Source organism: Bubalus bubalis, chromosome 1 (genome assembly GCF_019923935.1).
Source record: "Bubalus bubalis isolate 160015118507 breed Murrah chromosome 1, NDDB_SH_1, whole genome shotgun sequence".
In the NCBI taxonomy this organism is placed as follows: domain Eukaryota; kingdom Metazoa; phylum Chordata; class Mammalia; order Artiodactyla; family Bovidae; genus Bubalus; species Bubalus bubalis.
The window spans coordinates 186,909,621-186,930,519 of NC_059157.1; the positions used below are offsets into that span (position 1 = coordinate 186,909,621).

Genomic DNA, 20,899 nt, shown 5'->3' on the forward strand with positions numbered 1-20,899 from the left:
GGCTGGAAGAGCTGGGGCAAAGATGAGGCTGGGGCTGGGGCTGGAGCTCCACCCAGCATGGCCAGGGCTAAGACACGGGTAGAAACTTCTAGAAATGTCCGTGTGCAACATTTACATGCTGCTTTTGAAGCACATAACTAAGGTCTGAGGCAGGAAAAACTATTTTGTATAACCATTCGTGTTGTTTAAAAATAAATATTTTTTGGTTAGGTTCTTGTTACTTTTTCAATAGAACAATCTGCACTGCTGCACACGGTTACTCTGGAGAACAGACAAGAAACTCTTGCCTCTGGGGAGGGGGACTGGAGCTGCCGGGGGTGAGGAACTTCTCACTTTCTGCTCTTCTCTGGTTAACTCTTTAAGTCTTCTACACATAATCTTATTTTATGAGGCTAATAGCGGTTGACCCAGTGAGTAGAATTATGGGACATATGTGTTTGCTTTATACTTTCCTGTTTAATTTTAAAAATCAAGGAAAAGTAAAAACTTCATGAAATATTAAATTTTTAAAAGATGCTAATGGCATCAAGACAAACTTTTAAATCAAGACCAACTTGATTTATCCTGTATCTGAAGGAGGGTGGCCCTGCCACTCTTCCACCACACACAGCATGGCAGCCGCTTGGAACCAAAGATCCACAGCTCCAAGCCTTCCTCACAGTTTTGGTTTCTTTTTAAACAGAAATGGGTTAAAATTTTACCATGGACTGGGATTATCTTTCTATCTGATTATATTTAGCGATATGAGCTGTTTTACCAACAGGTTCATTCAACTAATTTCACCTGATTAAAATAAAGGTCATCATCATCACTGGCCATAGAAAGTCAGTCTTGATACACAGCTGGTCCTTGAAAGCAGCTGAGGGTTCTGCACCTCCACTGAGGCCACATGGTGATTCTGAGGGTACTCTATACATCACACAGTCACGCTGCACCATCTCCCTGCTCTTAAAACAGCTTACCTATGCCTTGGTTTTATCCCCCGCCTTTGACTGACTGTTCTTTTTGACCCGAGGTTAAATACTCCGGGTCTTCTTTTCTGATAGATGACTCAGGTCTGGGCGATGCCCCCCAACCAGCCACTCGGCCTGCTGCCCCTTCTGGATGACGGCCAGGCCCCCACCTGCCCTCACCTTTCCCACACTCTGCACACAGGTACTCCCGGATGTTGTCATGGACACGCATGTGCTCCTTCAGCATGTCCTTCCTGGCAAAGGACTTCCCACACTGCTCACAGGCGTGGCTTTTCACACCTACGAGCAAACACAGGGCAGGCTGTCACCACAGGGAGTCCTGACCCAAGGTCACTGCACGAGGGCAGCACCGGGAAGAAGCACATCCCCCCGCCCAACCCAACCCCCTCTTTGCAGCTGGAGCCCTGACCACTGAGCCCTCCTTCCTTGGCCTCTCCAAGGACCCAGAGGGGGACTGGACAAGGAGGGGCTGAGCTGGGAGGAGTAGCAAATATGGATGGAGAAGGACCAGTTGGGAGACGAGGATGACCCCCCGGGGGCAGGAAGCACGCAGAGGGGCCTGGCACTGTGTCCTCCCAGGCCCAGCTACCTGTGTGGATCAGTTTGTGCCGCTCCAGGTTCCCGATGCTGTTGAAGATCCGCCCACAGATCTCGCAGGGGTGGATGTACCTGAAAGGAGAGACAGGCTCAGGATGGCACACAGCCTCGGCCGACCGGCACACGGAGTGCACTTGCATAAGCGCCTTTATCAGCAAGTGGGGTAAAAAAGGTGCTATGCGGGTGACAAGGGGCCCGAGACTTTAGCCTCCATCTGGGCTGAGTTGTCCCCCTCGAAGTTCAGATACTGGCATCCTGACTCTGCACCTCAGAACGCGGCTGAGCCTGGAGATGGGGGGGATCTCTGCAGATCCCAGATTAAAGATGAGGTCACTGGACGGGCCCTAACCCAGTAACTGGTGTCCTTTCAAGCAGGGACACAGAGACACGTGCAGAGGGAAGGCCATGAAGACACACCCTGGTGCCAAGGAGAGAGCTGGGGCTGACATTCTCCCATGGCCACAGGGGGACCCAGAGCTCGGCCTCAGCATTGACATAACACGTCACTGTTGTTCAGGCCTCCGGGTCGTGGCCTCAGCGGAGGACTTGGCTCTAAACAAGGCTGTAGCCTGACTCACCCAGACACGCAGTACTGATTACTGGCTGCAGCCAGATGGGGGAGCTGATGTTCACAAAACCTAATTACTCTGGGGAAAAGGGTCTCCGGTCCTATGTAGGCAGGTCTACAATGCCGCCCACTGCTGTGGGTCCCAGAGACTGTGCGACCTGATGACCAAGCAAGGAGCAAGGCCAACGCATCCCCCAGGCCGGCCCAGGGCTCTCCGAGGAGACAGGTTGCTCCGTGCTCACCACCCCTCTGCGGGAAGCCAGCCCTCTCTCCGCACCACCCTAGAGTCCCGGGATCCTCACTTCTGCACGTTGGGATCGGGCAGGTTCTCGCGGTGGATGACCATGTGGGCGTGGTAGGTGGCCTTCAGGGCGAAGCGTCGGTGGCAGATGCTGCAGCCGTAGCCCTTCTCCTTGTGCACCTCCATGATGTGCTTCAGGTACTCCTTCCCGCGGCCGAAGGTGAGCTGCGGACGCACACGCTGTTCACCTGCGCACGCAGCCCAGCCCCGCGGCTAACGATGCGCCGCCTCCACGCAGGTGCCCCGGGCACAGGGGGAGAACCCGCCTCCACGCAGCAGAGAGGAACTCCAAGGCGCAGGGCCAGTACCCGGTAAAACCATGAAGCAGGGGGGCCGTAAGAGGCAGACCCCAGGTCCTCCTGTAACTCTCACAGCAGGTCCCGTCCCCCACCCCCCAAGGCAGCTTCTAGAACTCCTCTCCTCTGCACTCAACCGACCCCATCTTTCCCCCACGCCCAAAGGTCCTGACAAGTGCAGGGCCTGGTGCGGGTGCCCAGCACACCAGGGACCTACTTCGTGAAACCACAGGGTCTACCAATTGCTGAATATGGAAACCTCCCCACGCCCCCCAGCTGCTAAGCAAGGCCCTCTGCTGTGTGGGAGGGCACGGCCAAGGAAAGAAGCCCCGGCGCACAGGTCCATGCTGGTCAGCCACACAAGCACCGTGTGGACCAGACTGGTTCTGAGACGGTGGTCCCTGTGATGGTGATAAGACCCACAACCATCATCCTGGAGAAGCAACGAGCCCTGGGGCGCCCTCCAGGACGTCTGTGAGGGCCCCACCCAAGCCTGAGCCTCTGCAGACCAGCAGCCCTGCTACCCCATGCACTCAGCAGCCGTGGTCCGCTTACCTGACACCTTTTGCAGCTGTACTTGTGAGGCTCTGAGTCTGCACTCTCGTCTGAATGGTCATCGTTTTCTTCTGAGGAGATCCCAATCTTGCCAATAAACTCCTCTCTCTGGTGGTCATCCATCAGCGCGATGTCCTGCAAGACAATCACCGTGTTCTGCTTCTAACGTGCTTGGCAGAAGCATTAACCGGTGGCCTGTACACTAGGTGCAGAAACTGTGTCCTCGGGTCACCTGGAACACCCCACCCCCTGACGATGGTGCCATCAGGTCCTGCTTGCGTTCACATGACTCTGCACGCCAGGGCTGGAGCTCCCAGGAACAGTCCCTGAGACGGACGACGCCTGGAGTGCGTGTTCTCCATCCTCACTTGGGCACCTACCACTCTTTCCTTTTTCCTGGATCAGTAGTTCTCCCCGAGAGCAACCCCGAATCCTCAATACCCTGCACACTGGCAAGCTCTCATCTCCCGTTCCTCAAAGGTAGGGAGGGAAGCAAAAGCCCCTGGCCTGATCCTTGGTCTTCTCCCAGGAGGTATCTAGCATGGAGGGTTTTTAATGTGAGCCTTTTAGGTGGGCGTGAAACGCATCAAACACTCAAGAGAACTCACCTGGAGAGCAGCAAAAAGACCCAGAAGGCTGGCCCCGTCCCCCCGCGCGCCCGTGCCAGGCGCCTGACTCACCTTGAAGTGGACGTGGATGTGGTCCCTGAGCACGTCCACACGGAAGAACTTGCGCCCGCAGATCTCACAGGTGTACTTCTTGTCGCCATGGGTCAGCAGGTGCTTGTTCATGTTGCTCCTGCAGGAGAACACCTGAAGGCAGGAGAGCGGCGCGGAGACATCTGTTACCACGCGTGTAGGGCCGCTCTGAGAGCACATAATCGGGCACAAAAATGCGGTAGTTTCCTCCCAAAATATAAATTGCCACAAATCCTCAGTGTTCGAGAGAAATAATCGCATGTGCTGCAGTCATGATCGTTTAACCATTTAAACTGGTGCTTACATTGTAATACAGAACTAACTGTTCTCTAGTCTTCACCATAAACTACTCTGCTCACAATTTTACTCAAATATTTCACTGGAATGGGGCCTACCAAGAAGAGTAAGTCACATAAACAGCTGCAGTTTTCTCAAAGTGGGTATCAGAGTTACAGTTTGTGTTCGCTACTTCATGCATAATTATTATCACCTCCCTCAGTTTCTCTGTATTTCGTGTCTGAAGTGATGAGTGTGGGGACTCAGCCATTCACCCAATCAATACTAATCCAGATGTGCCTGCAGAGACCACCCCGACCACCCCACTGATCTAAAGTCTCTGGCCACATGGCTTTCCCCCTAATGGTCAAGTAACCAGAGGAGCAGGCCTCCTTAGCACTGTTCTCAGAAAGAGACCAAAACCTGAATGAAAGGGAAAATGGTTCACAAGGAACAGAGGCAAATGTTTTTGAGGGACATTTCCGTTCAAGATCTGCAGGGACTTGGGGCCGACAGCCCTGAGACCACAGCCCAGGGAGGCCGGGCCGCAAGTCAAGTCAGCAGAGCAGGAAGACGGGCACCTCTGGGGAGGGACAGAGGCCCTGGGTGTCCCCCAGCACCTGTCTTCTTCAAGCAGACAGGGCTGGAGACAAGGTACAGCTGGAGGCAATGAAGAAGTCAGTCCTGGAGACATTCAGGTTCCTTTGCTGCCGGCGTCCCTCTGTGAGCATCCAGCGAACATCTCACAGAATAAAACGTGTCTGAGTGTGAGTCACATAGCTGGCTGGTTCATGCACAGGGTATTCCAAGAACACAGGAGGGACATGGTGTTGTCACTCCTCAGAGCCAGTGGTTGGCAGGCAGGATGAGCAGGATCCGTGGACACAGGGCAGCCTCACCCACCCCTGCCTGGCCACCTGGGCTCAAGTGTGCATTCTGCAGCACCTGCTCCCCCTGCCCCTCCAGCCCCTAAACCCACACTAAGTCAGGGCCTGCGCCTTGTTGTGGGTCCACAGGCCACACAACCCAGCTGACCTGTTTGCTTTGTGGTTTGGAAGAAAAAAAAAAATCAGGAAATTTCCCATAAAAACATGGATTTCCGTTTTCTCTTGAAAAGATCAAAAGATCTGGCAATGTGGCCACGTGCCAGAAGGCTGGGCCAAATCACAGCTGGCCAGCGGCCTGGGGTTTCCCTTTTCCATCGTCTGGACCTGGTGTCTGTTGAGGGTGCACCGATGCTCCAGGGCCACGTGGCTCCCGTGGGCTTGTGGGACTGAGAGCCTGGGCCTCCCGAGTGCTGGGAAGCAAGTCTAAGGATGGAGCAACTGCAGGGGGCGCATGCACGAAGACCACCGCCATTTCCCGTGTAAGCTGACGTGGCCTGGACGGCAGCACCTGGACAGGGCTCTCCACACCGGGCTGATCAGTGCCCCTCCTGGACGAGGCCCTGGGCTGTTCAGATGGTCACTGCACTCTGGAGTTTAGGGTCTGCCGAGCAGTCGAGCCTCTCTGACGGCCAGCTCAGACACCCCAGCACTGATTTGCTTACTTGGGGCACAAGCATCCATGGACACGCATGGCGTGTGTGGCTGTGGCTGGGTCAGTGTCTCACTTGTAAATAGTGCGGGAGGATCACCACTGACCAAGATGTAAATCTAGAACGTCCAGCCCCCTCCACCTCACGCGCCCGGCTCCCGGCACTGGAGCATGCGCACTATGGCAGCATCGGCGGAAAATCCTAGTTGAGCGGAGACAAGGCTGAGCTCCTTCACTGGAGACCCACCTCGACGGCAAGAGAGCAGATGACCGGAGCACCGAGTGAGGGGACCCTGTGGCTCAGGACACCCGAGTATCCACTCGACCCTAAACCTTCTCCCCCAACCCCGTCCCCAGGTGCACTGGGTAGAGCTCTGAAGTTTCCCATAGAAAAAGGTGAGCTGGGTCCCGGGTCCCGCACCAACCCGTGTTACCTTGCCGCACACTGGGCATCCAGACGGCTCCTTCCTGTAGCGCACCAGGTTCTCACCCCCGCCGGCCTCCACGTCTTCCCTCTTCACCCGCCGCACTCCTGAAACCCCCGCCCGCGAGAGTCAGAGTCAGTGTGCACCGCACGCGGGAGCCCTGGTCCCTTCCGACATCCGACATCCGCCAGGGGCTCGCCCAGCCAGCGGAAGTCAGGGCTGCCCACGGGTGGGTCCAAGGAGCCAGCGGGGTCTCTTGTCCATGACGCACTAGCGCCACCTGCCGCTAGGAGACGGAGCCCGGGCGATGGGGCAGGAGCCCACGCCACAAGCTCCTTACCGCAGGCCGCACCTGAAACTTGCAAATCCAAGGGCAGCGAGTTTTACAACGCAGAGGAGTCAGAATGTGTTACCGGTAAGGAAGGCATTTGTGCTCAACCTAAAGGCTCAAGATAACGATGGGATTCTTTGAGGCGGCTGAGAGTAGGCAGGTATACTTATTACAAAGATAGTAATATTCATACTTCACATTAAATCAGCCCAATCAGGATCAAGGTAAACAGTAAGACAAAAAAAAATAATAATAATAATAAGGCGTAAGTGTTCATGTGTGCATGCTCAGTCACTTCAATGTCTGACTCTTTAACCCCATGGACTGCAGCCTGCCAGGATCCCCTGTCCATGGGATTCTCCAGGTAAAAATACTGGAGTGGGTTGCCATGCTGTCCTCCAAGGAATCTTCCCCACTCAGGGATCAAACCCTGGCCTCTTACACGTCCTGCATTAGCAGGCAGGTTCTTTACCACTAGCGCTACCTGGGAAGCCCAAGTGTTCATAATTGGGATCAAAACAGACTGAAAAGTTCTCAGGAAACAAGGAATTTTTGGATACAAACAAGAAGTTCCTTCTCAAGGTCTCTTACTAACCACTGACCTGTCTTTCTGGGGCATTCTTGCATAAACCATGTGAACACAAAGCCAGGCTCAAACACGGCTGGCAAGGTGACCTGGAGACAAACAGTTCCCAGCGGTAAAGCATGCAGGTATGAAGCGGGTGTGGTTTACGCTTCTATATAGAAGGGAAGGCCATGAACAGCCACACAGTTTTCACTCATTCCCAAGGAAAATGATCTGAGCTGTGTCAGCTGTAAAACGTTGTGAGATAAAAGTTGTATAATGCAACCCACACATCTGTCAATCAGGAAAGACCTGATTTCTCCAGGTAATGGCAGCTCTTAGGGGCCCACCTGGGGCTTGATAATCAGGGTCCAGTTCAACCAGGCCAGCGGGTCAGCGCAGTGGTCATCCCCACTGCAGATGGTGAGGAGACAGGCCCAGGGGCATGCCCAAGGCCACCTAGTCACTAAGTGGACACCAGGCCCTTGGAGCAGCCCCAGATCACAGAGGGAGTGGTGGAGCTTATGAACCAGGTGGGGAAGGGCCAGGTAAAAAGGCAGGATGCAAACGTGAGGCAGGACGTGATCAGGCATGTATTAAAAGCCACGATGACACACGTACATACACAGCTGTGTGCAGTGGTCAGACTTCACGTATGAGTTTGTTATCTGATCTTTTTCCTCAACAGGCATATATACTCCATTCGTAATTCTTTGTAAAGTGACTTTTTTTTTAATAAGAAGGTGTTCTGCTCAGTGAGTGCTGCTTACAGAGGCCAGTTGGCAAGAGAGCAATGGCCTGTAGAATAAAAATTAGGATTGTGCTGTGCTGTGCTTAGGCACTCAGTCATGTCCGACTCTCTGTGTCCCATGGACTGTAGCCCACCAGGCTCCTCTGTCCATGGGGATTCTCCAGGCAAGAATACTGGAGTGGGTTGCCAACGTATCTTCCCAAAACAGGGATCAAACTTGGGTCTCCCGCATCGTGGATGGATTCTTCACATCTGAGCCACTAAAGCTGAAGTGCCACTTAAAAAGAGGGTCTGTCAGAGCACATTCTTGGAGAAAGCCTCAGGTGAGGTGCGTGCTCAGGACACACCTGTGGCCCAGGAGCCCAGGTCTCCTCCTTCTCTTTGGTGCCCTGGCCTTCCCGTTGGGTCTGCCCTGTGGGGCCCCCGCACACACACCTCACTTCCTGTCTTACCTCCTTCCCTCAGTTGCCCTGCCACGTCCCACCCCATTACTGACCCCACTTAAGTCCACCTTTGTCTTGTGCTGGCCTCTCGTGAACCCACCACATGAAGGGCAGCCCCAGGCCCATCAGACTTGGCAAGGGTCATCAAGGCCCTCGACAGACAGAGGGGGATGAGGGGGAGTCACTCGTGGCCCCAACAGCATCCTCCTGCAACGCTCTGCTCCACCCACATGGCTGCAAGCACACCCCATGTGGCACTTTATACCCCGTCTTTTCCCTACTTATATCAGAAGCATTTCCTCAATATTAAACTCCTTTGAAAAACTGTTTTGGGTGACTGAGGACATTCAGTCCCTCAAAGAGTCCAGTTTCCCTGATATCCTCTCCACACCCCGTGGAATGTTCAACACCCCGTGGAGTGTTCAGGACGGCTCCAGTTCCCACTGACACGACCGTTCCCCATAGGACCTGAGGCTGTGCCAGTTCCTGTGAGGCAGCGCCTTATAGTAGGCACCCACGGGGGCGGGGCGGTGTCACCCATGCCCACAGGTGTGCTCACCTTCCAGGTGCCGCCTCTGGTGGTCGAGCATGACATCCTTGCGGTAGAACATCTTGTTGCAGACCTCACAGGCGAACTTCTTGTCCCCGTGCTTCTTCTTGTGCTTGGAGAGGTTGCTGTTGGTGGAGAAGAACCTGAAGCACATCTCACACTGGAACGTCTTGTCGTCTGTCGAGGAGGTTGGGAAAGGAAGCGGCTTTTAGGTGCGTGACACTGAGCGCGTGTTCCCCTGGGGCTGGCAATGAGGCCGAGGGGAAGGGCAGAGTCAGGAAAAGGCACCACCGCCACCATCTGAACTGAAAAGACACCTGCCCAGCCAGGCCTGAGCCATGTGCAGAGCAGACAGAGCTACTGCCCAGCCCATCCCCTCCCCACCAGGACACACATCTACAGCATCTGGGGATTCCTAGTGAGGCAAGAGGCCTGGGCCCTCACCCCCTAACCTGACCGCAGCCCCCACCCCCGCTTTCCCCGCACCCACTTTGGACAAGCTGCCTCCCACCCCACCCCAGGCTCAGCTCCCCACCCCAGCCCAGGCTCAGCCCCCCAGCCCCTCTTTCCCCCCACCCCCCCCAGGCTCAGCCCCTCACTGCTCCCCCAGAGCCCAGCTATCACCTGCCCCTTCTCTCCCACCTGGCCCTCCATGGGCTCCTCCCCCATTGCACATAGACATCTCCCGTTTCTCCCACCTGTAAACAGATTGCCTTGTTCCTAGGGCCCCTTTAGGAGACATATACCTTCCATCTCCACCCCTAATGAAGGCTCTGGAAATACCGACAGCCAATATCCCAGCCTCACCCCCAGTTCCTCCCCAAAGGTGGCCAAACTGCCCACCAGGGCCTCTGACAGTCCCCACCCTGCTCTTTCCTTCCAGGCAAGCAGGGCACCCCTCAGCCCTCCTGCCCACCCCCCTAGCCCTGAGGATCTGCTCCCCATGAGTGCAAACAGAGGGGCCATCCAGGGACCTGCGAGGCCCTGGCCTCTCATCAGCTGTCCACCTTGGTCCCACCCACCTGGCCTCTGCCAGGGGATCTCAGCCAGCACTCTCCTCTCAGATTGGTTCCCTGCTCCCCCGTCTCATGTCACCCTCTAACCCCCATGCCCACCCTGCTCCTGCCAGGACGCATACCTGCCAGGGTCTGTCACCTAAACCAGCCCTAGAAGGGAGTCCCCACTACCCACTGGCCCTCCTCCAACCCAGGAGCCCTGTCCCTTGTCGCCTGTGCGGGTGGGCAAGACAGTGTGCTTCCTGCTCTGGAGCGAGGGCCAGAGGATGCTCTGCATCGCACTCATTTCTGGGCCCTTGGTTACAGCCCACTGACCACTTCCCGTGGTCAGTCAGTGTGTGCTGAGTGCACCAATCCCAGAGTTAAAGTTTCATTTTCTACATTGATTCTGACTGGGGTTCTCATTCTGCTTCACAATGGACCCCCATCCCAGAATCTCAGCCTGTGCACTGCAGACACTTGGGCTGGATCATAGTGGAGGAGGATGGGCAGTGGGGGTGTCCCATGGTCTGCAGGCTGAGCAGCATCCCTGGCCTCCCCTGACCCAGATGCCGGCAGCACCCCCAGCTGTTACAACCCAATCAGCTCCAGACTCAGTGGTTAACTTCTCTCCTGAACCCAGTGGGCAGCCCCGTGAGGCCCAGGGGTGTCCACACAGTGCCCTGTACACGGGCTTGTGCATGTGTGCACAGCACAGGCACTTAGCATGCGAAGATTTTCAGACTTATTTTAACAGCTACATAATATTCTACTCGGTTCATGTATCACAATTTTCTTCATTGTTTTTGATACCAGACAATTTAGTAGTTCTTGGTAACTTTTTTTTTCCAACTAGATTTCCCTAGCATTGATTCTTAGGAACAAGACCAGAGACAAGGGCATCTGCCATCTTGCTTAGTGAAGGGCCACACCTTACAGCGTGCTGAAGCTGACGCTCCAATGCTTTGGTCACCTGATGTGAAGAGCCGCCTCACTGGAAAAGACCCTGATGCTGGGAAAGATTGAGGGCAAAAGGAGAAGGGGATGACAGAGGATGAGATGGCTGGATGGCATCACTGACTCAGTGTACATGAGTATGAGCGAACCCTGGGAAATAGTGAAGGACAGGAAGGCCAAGTGTGCTGCAGTCCATGGGGTCGCAAAGAGTCAGACACGACTGAGCGACTGAACACCACCACCCTACAGTGCTATCCCAGCAGATTACTGGAGGCCCTACCCATCCTGGGCCTCCCAAACCATACAGGTGAGTGTCCCTCCTGGGCAGGTTGGCCCCACAAGCCCCAGATGGAACCCGACAGCCGTGGAAAGTGCAGTGCAGCCCTTGGACTTCAGCTCCCTCTCTCCCTAACGAGTCCCTCCCAGCTAATGGAGACGACCTGCTTCCAACCTTTCCCAACCCACAGAGGTGGCCTCTGCCCAGCGTGGAGCTGGAGCAGCTGTCGGGCCAGGCTGTCAGCTCGGGCGGCTTTTCCCGCCGTGGCGTCCACCTGTCACCAGTTCGGGAATCCAGACAGGCGCTCAAGGACAACCTTCTCCCACCCATAATCCTGCTGCCCTCGAGGTCTACACTGGTCTTTTGACAAAATGCAGCAACTGAGAATGAATACCTATTACGTGGTGTGTGGTCAGGCCACCTGGGACAGCCGTCCTCTGTCTGTCCACCTCCTGCTTGACCAGCATCTGTCTCACCTCCACTCACATGAACCGCTTGCCCTCTGCCTCAGCTAGGGACTGTCCTAATCCTTAGGCCAGAAAGACTCCACCTGCTAGTTCAGGCAAGGGAAACACCTGCCCTCGTGCTGGTCCTGGCTGTTAACCTGAGGGGCTGGAAGGGGTGTGCCCCAGCTGCTGGACTCCCTGGTAACTGACAAGCCAACCCGAAGGCAATCTCCCCCTATAAATGGGGTGTGTGTGTGTGTGTGTGTGTGTATAGCAGAGGCAGCTGTGACTTCAGAACCTATGTTTCTGACGTGTAAGGTAACGTCTCTGTCACTGTCTCTGGACTTTCTTTGGTCTCAAGGACAGGCAACTCCAAGGCCTGCAAGCCTGGGAGTGCAGCTTGACACGCAGGCTCTGGTGAAGGGTAGGTGTGCAGGAGATGGGATGGGGGATTTCCAGGGGGCTGGCTGCACGGGAGCCCAGGTGGCTCTGTCTTGCCTGATGGCCTAGACGTGAACCTCAGCTCTTCTCTAGCTCCCAAGAAAGGCTGAGAGCAGATGAGGGCCATTTACAAGAGTTAGACTTCGCCTCCTCACACCCAGGACAGGCTCCACTGAGCAAAACCTTGAGAAAAGCCCAAGAAATCATCATTTCAAAGCTCACACAAATCCCGGACTTAACAGCCTATGGAAGATACATTCTCCTAATGTGAGTACTATATAAAAGCATAATGGTGCAAATATATATTACACAAATTGGCTCAGTTCCCAGTTTATACTGTTTTCCATTCATAACTTCTAATGTTTGAAATTACAGAGAAATTACACTTCAATCCACTGCTGCTCAGGTACTTCTATATAACAAAGAACCACAAGCGTCTGTTTTAACAGAATTTTCTGCTGACATGTAGCAACTGCTGCTTTGTCTGCATACATTGTTTCATTTGTGTCCAGAGAAATAAAGATAAAAAAAGGACTTCTCTTCCTCGGCTTTGAGCCAGTCTCATCAAACAGGACCTGTGTCACCCTCCACTCGCCCAGTGCGCTCGTGCAGAACCGAACGTGGCCACACGGGGCGCCATCGTCCCACTGGGCACCAAGGTCAGCGGAGGCCCATTTGACTGTTGCTTGGTCGCTAAGGCTAACATGTGTCCCACTTTTTGCGCCTCTATGAACTGCAGCACACCAGGCTTCCCTGTCCTTCATTATCTCCCAGAGTTTGCGCCACACCAGGCTTCCCTGTCCTTCACTATCTCCCAGAGTTTGCGCAAACTCATGTCCATTGAGTCAGTGATGCCATACAACCATCTCACCCTCTGTCGTCCCCTTCTCCTTCTGCCTTCAACCTTCCCAGCATCAGGGTCTCTTCCAATGAGTCAGTTCTTCACATGAGGTAGCCAAAGTATTGGCGCTTTAGCTTCAGCATTAGTCCTTCCAATGAATACTCAGGACTGATTTCCTTTAGGATTGACTGGTTGGATCTCCTTGCTGTCCAAGAGACTCTCAAGAGTCTTCTCCAACACCACGGTTTGAATGCATCCATTCTTTGGTACTCAGTCTTCTCTATACTCCAACTCTCCCATCCGTACATGACTACTGGAAAACCACAGCTTTGACTAGATGGACCTTTGTATGCAAAGTAATCTCTCTGCTTTTTAATACACTGTCTAGGTTTGTCATAGCTATTCTTCCAAGGAGCAAGTCTCTTTTAATTTCATGGCTGCAATCACCATCCGCATAGATTCTGGAGCCCAAGAAAATTAAATCTGACAGTTTCCACATTTTCCCCATCTATTTGTCATGTGACAGGACTGAATGCCAAGATCTTAGTTTCTTGAATGCTGAGTTTTAAGCCAGCTTTTTTCAGTCTCCTCTTTGACCTACATCAAGACGCTCTTTAATTCCTCTTCACTTTCTGCCATTAGACTGGTAACATCTTCATATCTGAGGTTATGATATTTCTCCTGGCAATCTTGATTCCAGCTTGTGCTTCATCCAGCCCTCCATTTTACATGGTGTACTCTGCATATAAGTTAAATATGCAGGGTGACAGTATACAGCCTTGATGTACACCTTTCCCAATTTGGAACCAGTCTGTGGTTCCATGTCCAGTTCTAACTGTTGCTTCTTGTCCTGCATACAGGTTTCACAAGAGACAGGGAAGATAGTCTGGTATTCCCATCTCATTAAGAATATTCTTCAGTTTGTTGTGATCCACACAAAGGCTTTAGCTCAGTCAATGAAGCAGATTTTTTTTTTTGGAATTACCTTGCTTTTTCTATGATCCAGCATATGTTGGCAATTTGATCTCTGGTTCCTCTGCCTTTTCTAAATCTAGCTTGTATAGCTGGAAGTTCTTGGTTCACATACTGTTCAAGCCTCACTTGAAGGATTTTGAGCATAATCTTGCTGGCATGTGAAATGAGTGCAATTGTGTGGTAGTTTGAACTTTCTTTGGCATTGTTCTTCTTTGGGATTGGAATGAAAACTGATGTTTTCCAGTGCTGTGGCCACTGCTGAGTTTTCCAAATTTGCTGGCATATTGAGTGCAGTACTTTCACAGCATCATCTTTTAGGATTTGAAATAGCTTAGCTGGAATTCCATCACCTCTACTAGCTTTGTTCATAGTGATGCTTCCTAATGCCCACTTGACTTCACATTCCAGGATGTCTGGATGTAGGTAAGTGATCACACCATTGTGGTTATCTGGGTCGTTAAGACCTTTTTTGTATAGTTCTGTGTATTCTTGCCACCTCTTCTTAGTATCTTCTGCTTCTGGTAGGTCCTTGCTGTTTTTGTCCTTTATTGTGCCCATCTTTGCATGAAATGTTCCCTTGATCTCTCCAATGTTCTTAAAGAGATGTCTAGTCTTTCCCATTCTATCGTTTTCCCCTATTTTTTTGCATCATTCATACAGTCAGCAAAAACAAGACCTGGAGTTGACTGTGGCTCAGATCATCAGCTCCTTACTACAAAATTCAGGCTCAAATTGAAGAAAGTGGGGAAAACCACTAGGCCATTCAGGTATGACCTAAATCAAATCCCTTATGATTATACAGTGGAGGTGATGAATAGACTGAAGGGACTAGATCTGGTAGATAGAGTGACAGGTAGAACTGTAGATAGATAGATAGTAATAGGCAGACAGAACGACAGACAGTTTGTAACACTGTGCAAGAGGTGGTGACCAAAACCATCCCCAAGAAAAAGAAATGCAAGAAGGCAAAGTGGTTGTCTGAGAAGGCCTTACAAATATCTGAGAAAGGAAGAACAGTGAACGGCAAAGGAGAAAGGGAAGGATATTCCTAAGTGAATGCAGAGTTCCACAGAATAGCAAGAAAGCCATCCTAAGTGAACAATTTGACTGATGTGACATCAAAAATTGTGGGTTTCCCCAGGTTTGGGGCACACTGGACTGCAGACTGCAGGTGGCGGGGCACACTATATGGATCCACCTGGAAGCTTCCAAGTCCACTTCACCCCGTGACTGACGCTGCAGAGCAGCCTGAGCTCAAGTGAGACAAGACTCACCTGCCACTTCAAAAAAGCCCCACCGTGGGTGGAGGAAACAGCCTTGGTTTCCAACAGAAGCCCACAGAGTGGAACAAGCACATGAATCAAACTAAGGGACAGAGCAGAGCCTGCAGGAGCAGGCGCCAGCGGGGAGGGCAGCGACGGTGGATATGATGGGTAAGGATGCCCCAAGATGAGGACTGGCCAGCACCTTAACAAGAACCAGCACAGAGTCACAAAGTGAACAGGGACCCACATGGAGGGTCAACGGAAGGGGATTCGGAATTAAGTGCTAACTTGGCAAGTGTCTAAATTGGCTGCCACCAGTACCCCCTCCCACTCCCCCGCCCAGGTGCCATGATTCCGAGAAGAGGGGCCGAAAAGACAACAGTGACCCTCCCCGGTGCCCATCCTCCCAGGGTGGGGATGGGGGCAGCGAGCCTTCACCCACGGGGCGCCAGACAGAGGCCACCCCGACCGGCTGAGCCCCGCACAGCTGTGTCCTGGCCATCCTCGGGGATTTATGTACATCATGTGCGCTCACCAGCTGTGAGCTGGCCAGACACTGAGCTCAGGATGCTTGGCTAGGCCCAGCAATCCATCCTGGCCACAGGCTGGTCTGAGCATATGGCATCAGCCACACACAAGCAGACGAAGGTCCAGGTCATGAGTGGAGACCAGGGACAGAGGCAGGCTCAAAGCAAAACCAGTCGGTGAGAGGGAGCAGCCAGGCCTTTGCTGGACACGGGTGGGCCCATGGAGGGAGGAGGGTGGATGGTTGAGGAAGGTCCTACAGATAAGGAGGCAGAAGCCCACTCCTCCAGCCATGACCCCACCTTGGCACGTACTTCTCCCTTGATCCCCGAACAAACCCTCCTCAGCCGCTCAACATTCATGGTGAGGATGAAACCTCCCTAGTCTCAGATGCAGCCATGTGCATGCTCAGTCGCTCAATCGTGTCCAACTCTTTGTGCGGCCCCATGGACTGTAGCCCATCAGGCTCCTCTGTCCATAGGATTCTCCAGGCAAGAATACTGGAATGGGTTGCCAGGCCCTCCTCCAGGGGATCTTCCCAACCTGTGGATGGAACCTGTATCTCCTGAATTGGCAGGAGGATTCTCTACCACTAGCGCCACCAGGGAAGCCGCAAATGTAACCATATGTAGCTGCTTTTGATGAATAGTAGGAAATAAAATAAATTCTCTTTTAAATGGGAACTCTCCATCTGCATGTCTTAGCATAACAGCTGCTTGAAAGTAAACCAAATGGAGCAGAATCTTAAAGGTGAGGTTACCAGTTAAATTCACCTTCACCCTCTGCTGGAGCACCTGGTTCCCACCCCGCCAGGTACCTGAGCCTCAGTGCTGGGCGGGGCCGCTCACCTGTGCGGCAGTTGTGAAACTCCAGCGCGCTCTGGATGCGGAAGGTCTTCTCACAGGTGCCACAGCGGTACCTGTACTCGCTGTCGACCTGATGGGAGGAGGCGGGGGGGCAGTAGTGGGGCAGCTGGGACACCCTCTCCTCAAGGGAGCTGCTCCAGCAATGTCGTGTCTCACACTCCCTCCCTGTTACCCTCCCGCCCAGCTTAGAAACACGAACCGTGCCTGGCTGACCCACCGCCCTGGAAAGAGAAGCATCCAGGTGACCTCGGTGTCCACGTTGGCCTCCGGCTCCTCCCCCATCCGCAGCAGCACCCTGCCAGGCCCCGGCCTATCTCGGCCCCTCCGGCTCCCTCTCCCCACTCCCCTCGCCCGGGACTCTCCAGTCATCATTGCTCTGCTCTTCTCCACCACCCACCTCGTTCCTGCTGTGCTTGTACGAAACGTGCTGCTTCAGGCTCTCCTTGCGGCTGAACAACTTGGCACATTCCTCACATTTAAACAGCTTGTCACCTAAGGACAAGCCAGTGACGAGCACGTCACTCCTCCAGGCCCACTGAGACCGCGGTGCCCGCCTGGGGCCGCCGCCTGGCCCCCGGGGTGGACGCAGCGGTGGCAGGGACTCACCATGCGAGCGCACGTGCCTGCTCAGGTTGCTGCTGTTCTGGAAGACCTTGCTGCAGATACTACACTGGTATACCCGCCTGTGCTCGCCCAGCTGCCGCACCACCTTCCGCCGGATGCCGTGCCGGCTTGAGAGGATCAGGCTCCTCTTGAGGGTGATGGTGCCGCTCTGGTGATGCGGGAACCTGTGGGAGAGACGCACAGGCTGGTGAGGCGGGTGGGAGGCAGGGTCGTTGGGGAGAGAAGTTCAAGGTTAGTCATCCTGGAAAGGGTGCCTGTCGAATCTTCCTAGCTCGACACCGGAGGGGAGTGTTGGGCTCATGTGTCCCCCAGCTTTGGGGCTTCTGGATAAGGGAGACACCCTGAGTGTCTCTGGAAGGGAAACACCCTGAATGTGCAGTGGCATCACTCAGCTTTTTCCACACCAGCCACTCATCTCCCTTGGCATTAACTCTGGTCCCCAGAAGCCTGGACCTCAGTTAGTGCATTGGCCAGAGTGACCCCATCTCTTCTGCTTTCCTCACTTGCCTCTACCCTGTTTCATATCTTCCCTGAACCTAATTTTTTCAAACTTCTTCTCCCTATTAAATGTGCTTCTAACAGTAAGTTACTGAAATCCTCTGGGCAATAAGATGGAGCATGAATAAGTAGGTCACGCTCACCATTTCTGATAATGCTCTGCTCTGCTCTGTTTTTGCACAGCTTCCTGGACTGTCTAGGACCAGGCATGCTTTGACACTGAAGGATGCACTCCAAAAAGGACCTGAAAAACTGTCACAGGCTTATTCAACTTCAGGGCAAAAAAATTACCAAGAATAATAGCTAAAATATAAACATTTTCCTCATTCATAAAAAGAATAGAAATGCAGAATATTAAATTTACAGAAGTTCAGATACAAACTGTTCCATCATAGCAGCCTTGTTAGACACAACACAAGTATCAGCTGGTGGAAGAGTGGATGAACCAAGTGTGGTCCTCCCGCATGATGGAGTAGTATTCCGACTTAAACCAGAAGGACACTCCAATACCTGCTGCAACATGCATGGACCTCGAGGGCGTTACGCTAAGTGAAGTAAACCAGTCACAAAAGGACAAACATGTGTGATCCATTTATACGAGGTCCTGAGAGACATGAGTACCTTCTGTAAGGTCTTCACAGAGATAGAAAGCAAAACAGTGGGTGCCAGGGGCTGGAGAGGGGGAGATGGGGAGTTAGTATTTCATAAGGATGGAGTTTCATCTTGGGGAAGATGAAAAAATTCTGGAGATGGATGGAAGGTTGCACAAAGACGTGACTGTATTTGAAAACACTGAACCATACACTTAAAAATGGCTAAGATGATAAATTGTATACTATGTGTATTTTACAACAATAAAAAGGCTTTTTCATCTATTTTCACAGAGGCTGCACTATTAACTCCCTGAGTTCCAGGACATTCCTGCTGCTCCCCATGCACGTGCATTTCCCATAAGAAGTAAACCATCCCCTCTAGTCAGGCTTTCCCTCTGAAATGGATTGGCCGCCACACGCTGCTGCCCGTGAAGCCAGGCCGAGTGCCATGCTGGGACTTACTTTGGCACTGAGCTGGTGTCGCTGGGGGTGGCGGCCAGCTTTCCCAGAACAAGCTCCATGATCCGCTCATCTGGTGTTGCAGTCACGGGCTCGACCTCAGTCATGATCTCTGTCACTTGCTCTGCAAGGAGGGGACAAGACAAGCTGTGTCACTGCTGCGGCCGTGGACAGAACACAGCTGAACCCAGACGACAGGCCCAAGGGGCCGCAGCCAGGCCGATGCCATAGACACGGGTCACAAGATTGACAGAGGGAAAAAAACCAGCAATACTTTAGAATCCACACATTTGCCTGCAGATTGAAAAGAGCAAAATGTTATTCTTAACTCAAAACTGGAGTTGGAATCTGTGATTCTTTTTAAAACCACAGGAGTCATGACTCTATTTCAATCCCTTTCCATACCACCTAAAACAAAACACTTTGATATATAGTAGGGCCTTATAACTTATTAAATTCATCCTGACAGGGATTTAGGAGTATTAATTTCTGTAATTATACAAGTCATCGTAAGTATGTTCAAAAGCAAATTATCATTTTCTGTAAGAGTTAAATATCAAATGACCACAGTAATAGGGACCCAGGACTGACCCTTTAGACAAATGAAATATGGGAAGGCTACACAAAAAGATTTATCTACTTCACCTACTATGATGTGTCTTCCTAACACAACTAATAATTAGTGAAATAATCACTTAATAAGTTTTTCACTTCTGTCTTTTCTTCTTGTTTATAGAGAAGTACGGAGACTGTCCAAGGGAAGCTTAAACCACTTCTCCTGAGAATATTATCTGAGGGCTGCTCCTCTGAATTCTCTTTAATTCTGAGAGAGAACAAAAATTTCTTGTCACTCACAAAGAAATCCTAGGCTACAGCAGACAGCAAGAAAAACTGCCCAGTGGGTGGTCAGCGAGGAAGGCAGTGAGGGGACTCAGGAGTGTCTGAGCATCAAGTCTGGTCCTTACATGCCAGACCCACCAGAATCTGGTGGCACTTCTGGTGAGGCCATGAGGGCTGAGGGGACATGGCCTCGTGGGGACCCCTCACCCGAGAGACCAGGTTCCCTCCAAACTCAACTGAAGCTACTATATTGTCAGAGTTAACACCTTTAGCCATGGCCCAGAGCGCAGCTGCATGCCCCTTCACAGGAGACAGGGAGCAGACGCTGGAGCACCCACATGATGCACCGACATGACTCGGCACCGAAGGAGAGTGGGAAGCCCAACGTGGACAAGTCTCTTCCACATGTGGCCTGGAAGATGCTGAGCACAGAGCTCCCAGGATGGGTGGCTGAAGAGATGGAAATGTTCTGTCCAGACGACCGCCTACATTGGGGAACCCGCCTATCAAAGTTCACAGCCCACGCACTCTACCAACCGCACTGGGAGTAAGCTGTACTTGAAAGAGCTGGTTCACAGCAAGAGCAGGGCTTAGACAGCACCTCCATGTAGACTCTGGACCAAGTTTTCCTGCCTGGCAAGGAGGCAATATGGCCTCAGGGCCCTCCCCGCTATCATCACTCCTCCCCCAGGACCACGCCCCAAGCTGGCTCCTCCCCTAGGACCACGCCCCCAAGCTGGCTCCTCCCCCAGGACCGCCCTCACCTGCTGGCTCTTTGCCTTCAACAATGACTAGAGGCTGCTCTGCTTTGGATGCTTTGGGTTTTCTTCCCCTTCGAGGCTTTTTCTTCTGCTCTTTGGTGGCACTGACAGTCTTGGGAACCTCAGCAGGTTCCCCCCGGGGCACATCTGCTTCCTTCTCCGGGGCTGACTCCTGCTGGCCGGCTGGGGCGCCGCTCTTGGATTGTTCCAAGTGGCCCAACAAGTGCTCTGCAGAAGATGCTTATGATGAATCCACCAGGCCGAAAACACTTAGGCCACAAAAACAGAGACAGCCCCTACTATCCTCCTCTCCAACTGAACTACTCTGCTGAGATGGCGGAAAGAAAACAAGATCCCTCAGTGCCAGACACGCAGAGGACTTCAAGACAAAGCACAGATCCCTGGGAGGAGGCCCGCGGGACACAGGCCAGGCCAGGAGCCAGGGGAATCCTGACACCCTCCCCGATGGAAGTGACAGTGCGCGTCTGGGTGAACGCATCCGGGGACTCCCTGGCGTCTGGCCCAGCAGGCGCCTCCCCTTACCATTCAGCAGCTGCAGCTCCAGGAAGGTGGCTGAACACACCTTGCATACCCACTGGCTGGGCTCTGCCTCCACCGGGGTGCTGTTCTCTGGGGTGCCTGCAGCTTCAAAAGACAAGGTGGGGGGAGA

General features: G+C 53.0%; 1 protein-coding gene across 2 annotated transcripts in view; it reads right to left on the bottom strand.

The window, feature by feature from the left end:
- Window positions 1-20,899, bottom strand: part of PRDM15 (PR/SET domain 15) — a 65,498-nt gene that overhangs the window by 12,512 nt on the left and 32,087 nt on the right. For both annotated transcript variants that reach the window (XM_025292144.3, XM_006071528.4), the window contains exons 6-18: window positions 20,773-20,874; window positions 20,233-20,457; window positions 18,632-18,752; window positions 17,061-17,242; window positions 16,852-16,946; window positions 16,437-16,524; window positions 8,876-9,043; window positions 6,236-6,333; window positions 3,972-4,103; window positions 3,292-3,426; window positions 2,442-2,605; window positions 1,564-1,643; window positions 1,134-1,253 (exon numbers count right to left, since the gene is read on the bottom strand). In XM_025292144.3, coding sequence (XP_025147929.2) covers window positions 1,134-1,253; window positions 1,564-1,643; window positions 2,442-2,605; window positions 3,292-3,426; window positions 3,972-4,103; window positions 6,236-6,333; window positions 8,876-9,043; window positions 16,437-16,524; window positions 16,852-16,946; window positions 17,061-17,242; window positions 18,632-18,752; window positions 20,233-20,457; window positions 20,773-20,874 — 1,710 coding nt within the window. The remainder of the gene's footprint in view (window positions 1-1,133; window positions 1,254-1,563; window positions 1,644-2,441; window positions 2,606-3,291; window positions 3,427-3,971; window positions 4,104-6,235; window positions 6,334-8,875; window positions 9,044-16,436; window positions 16,525-16,851; window positions 16,947-17,060; window positions 17,243-18,631; window positions 18,753-20,232; window positions 20,458-20,772; window positions 20,875-20,899) is intronic.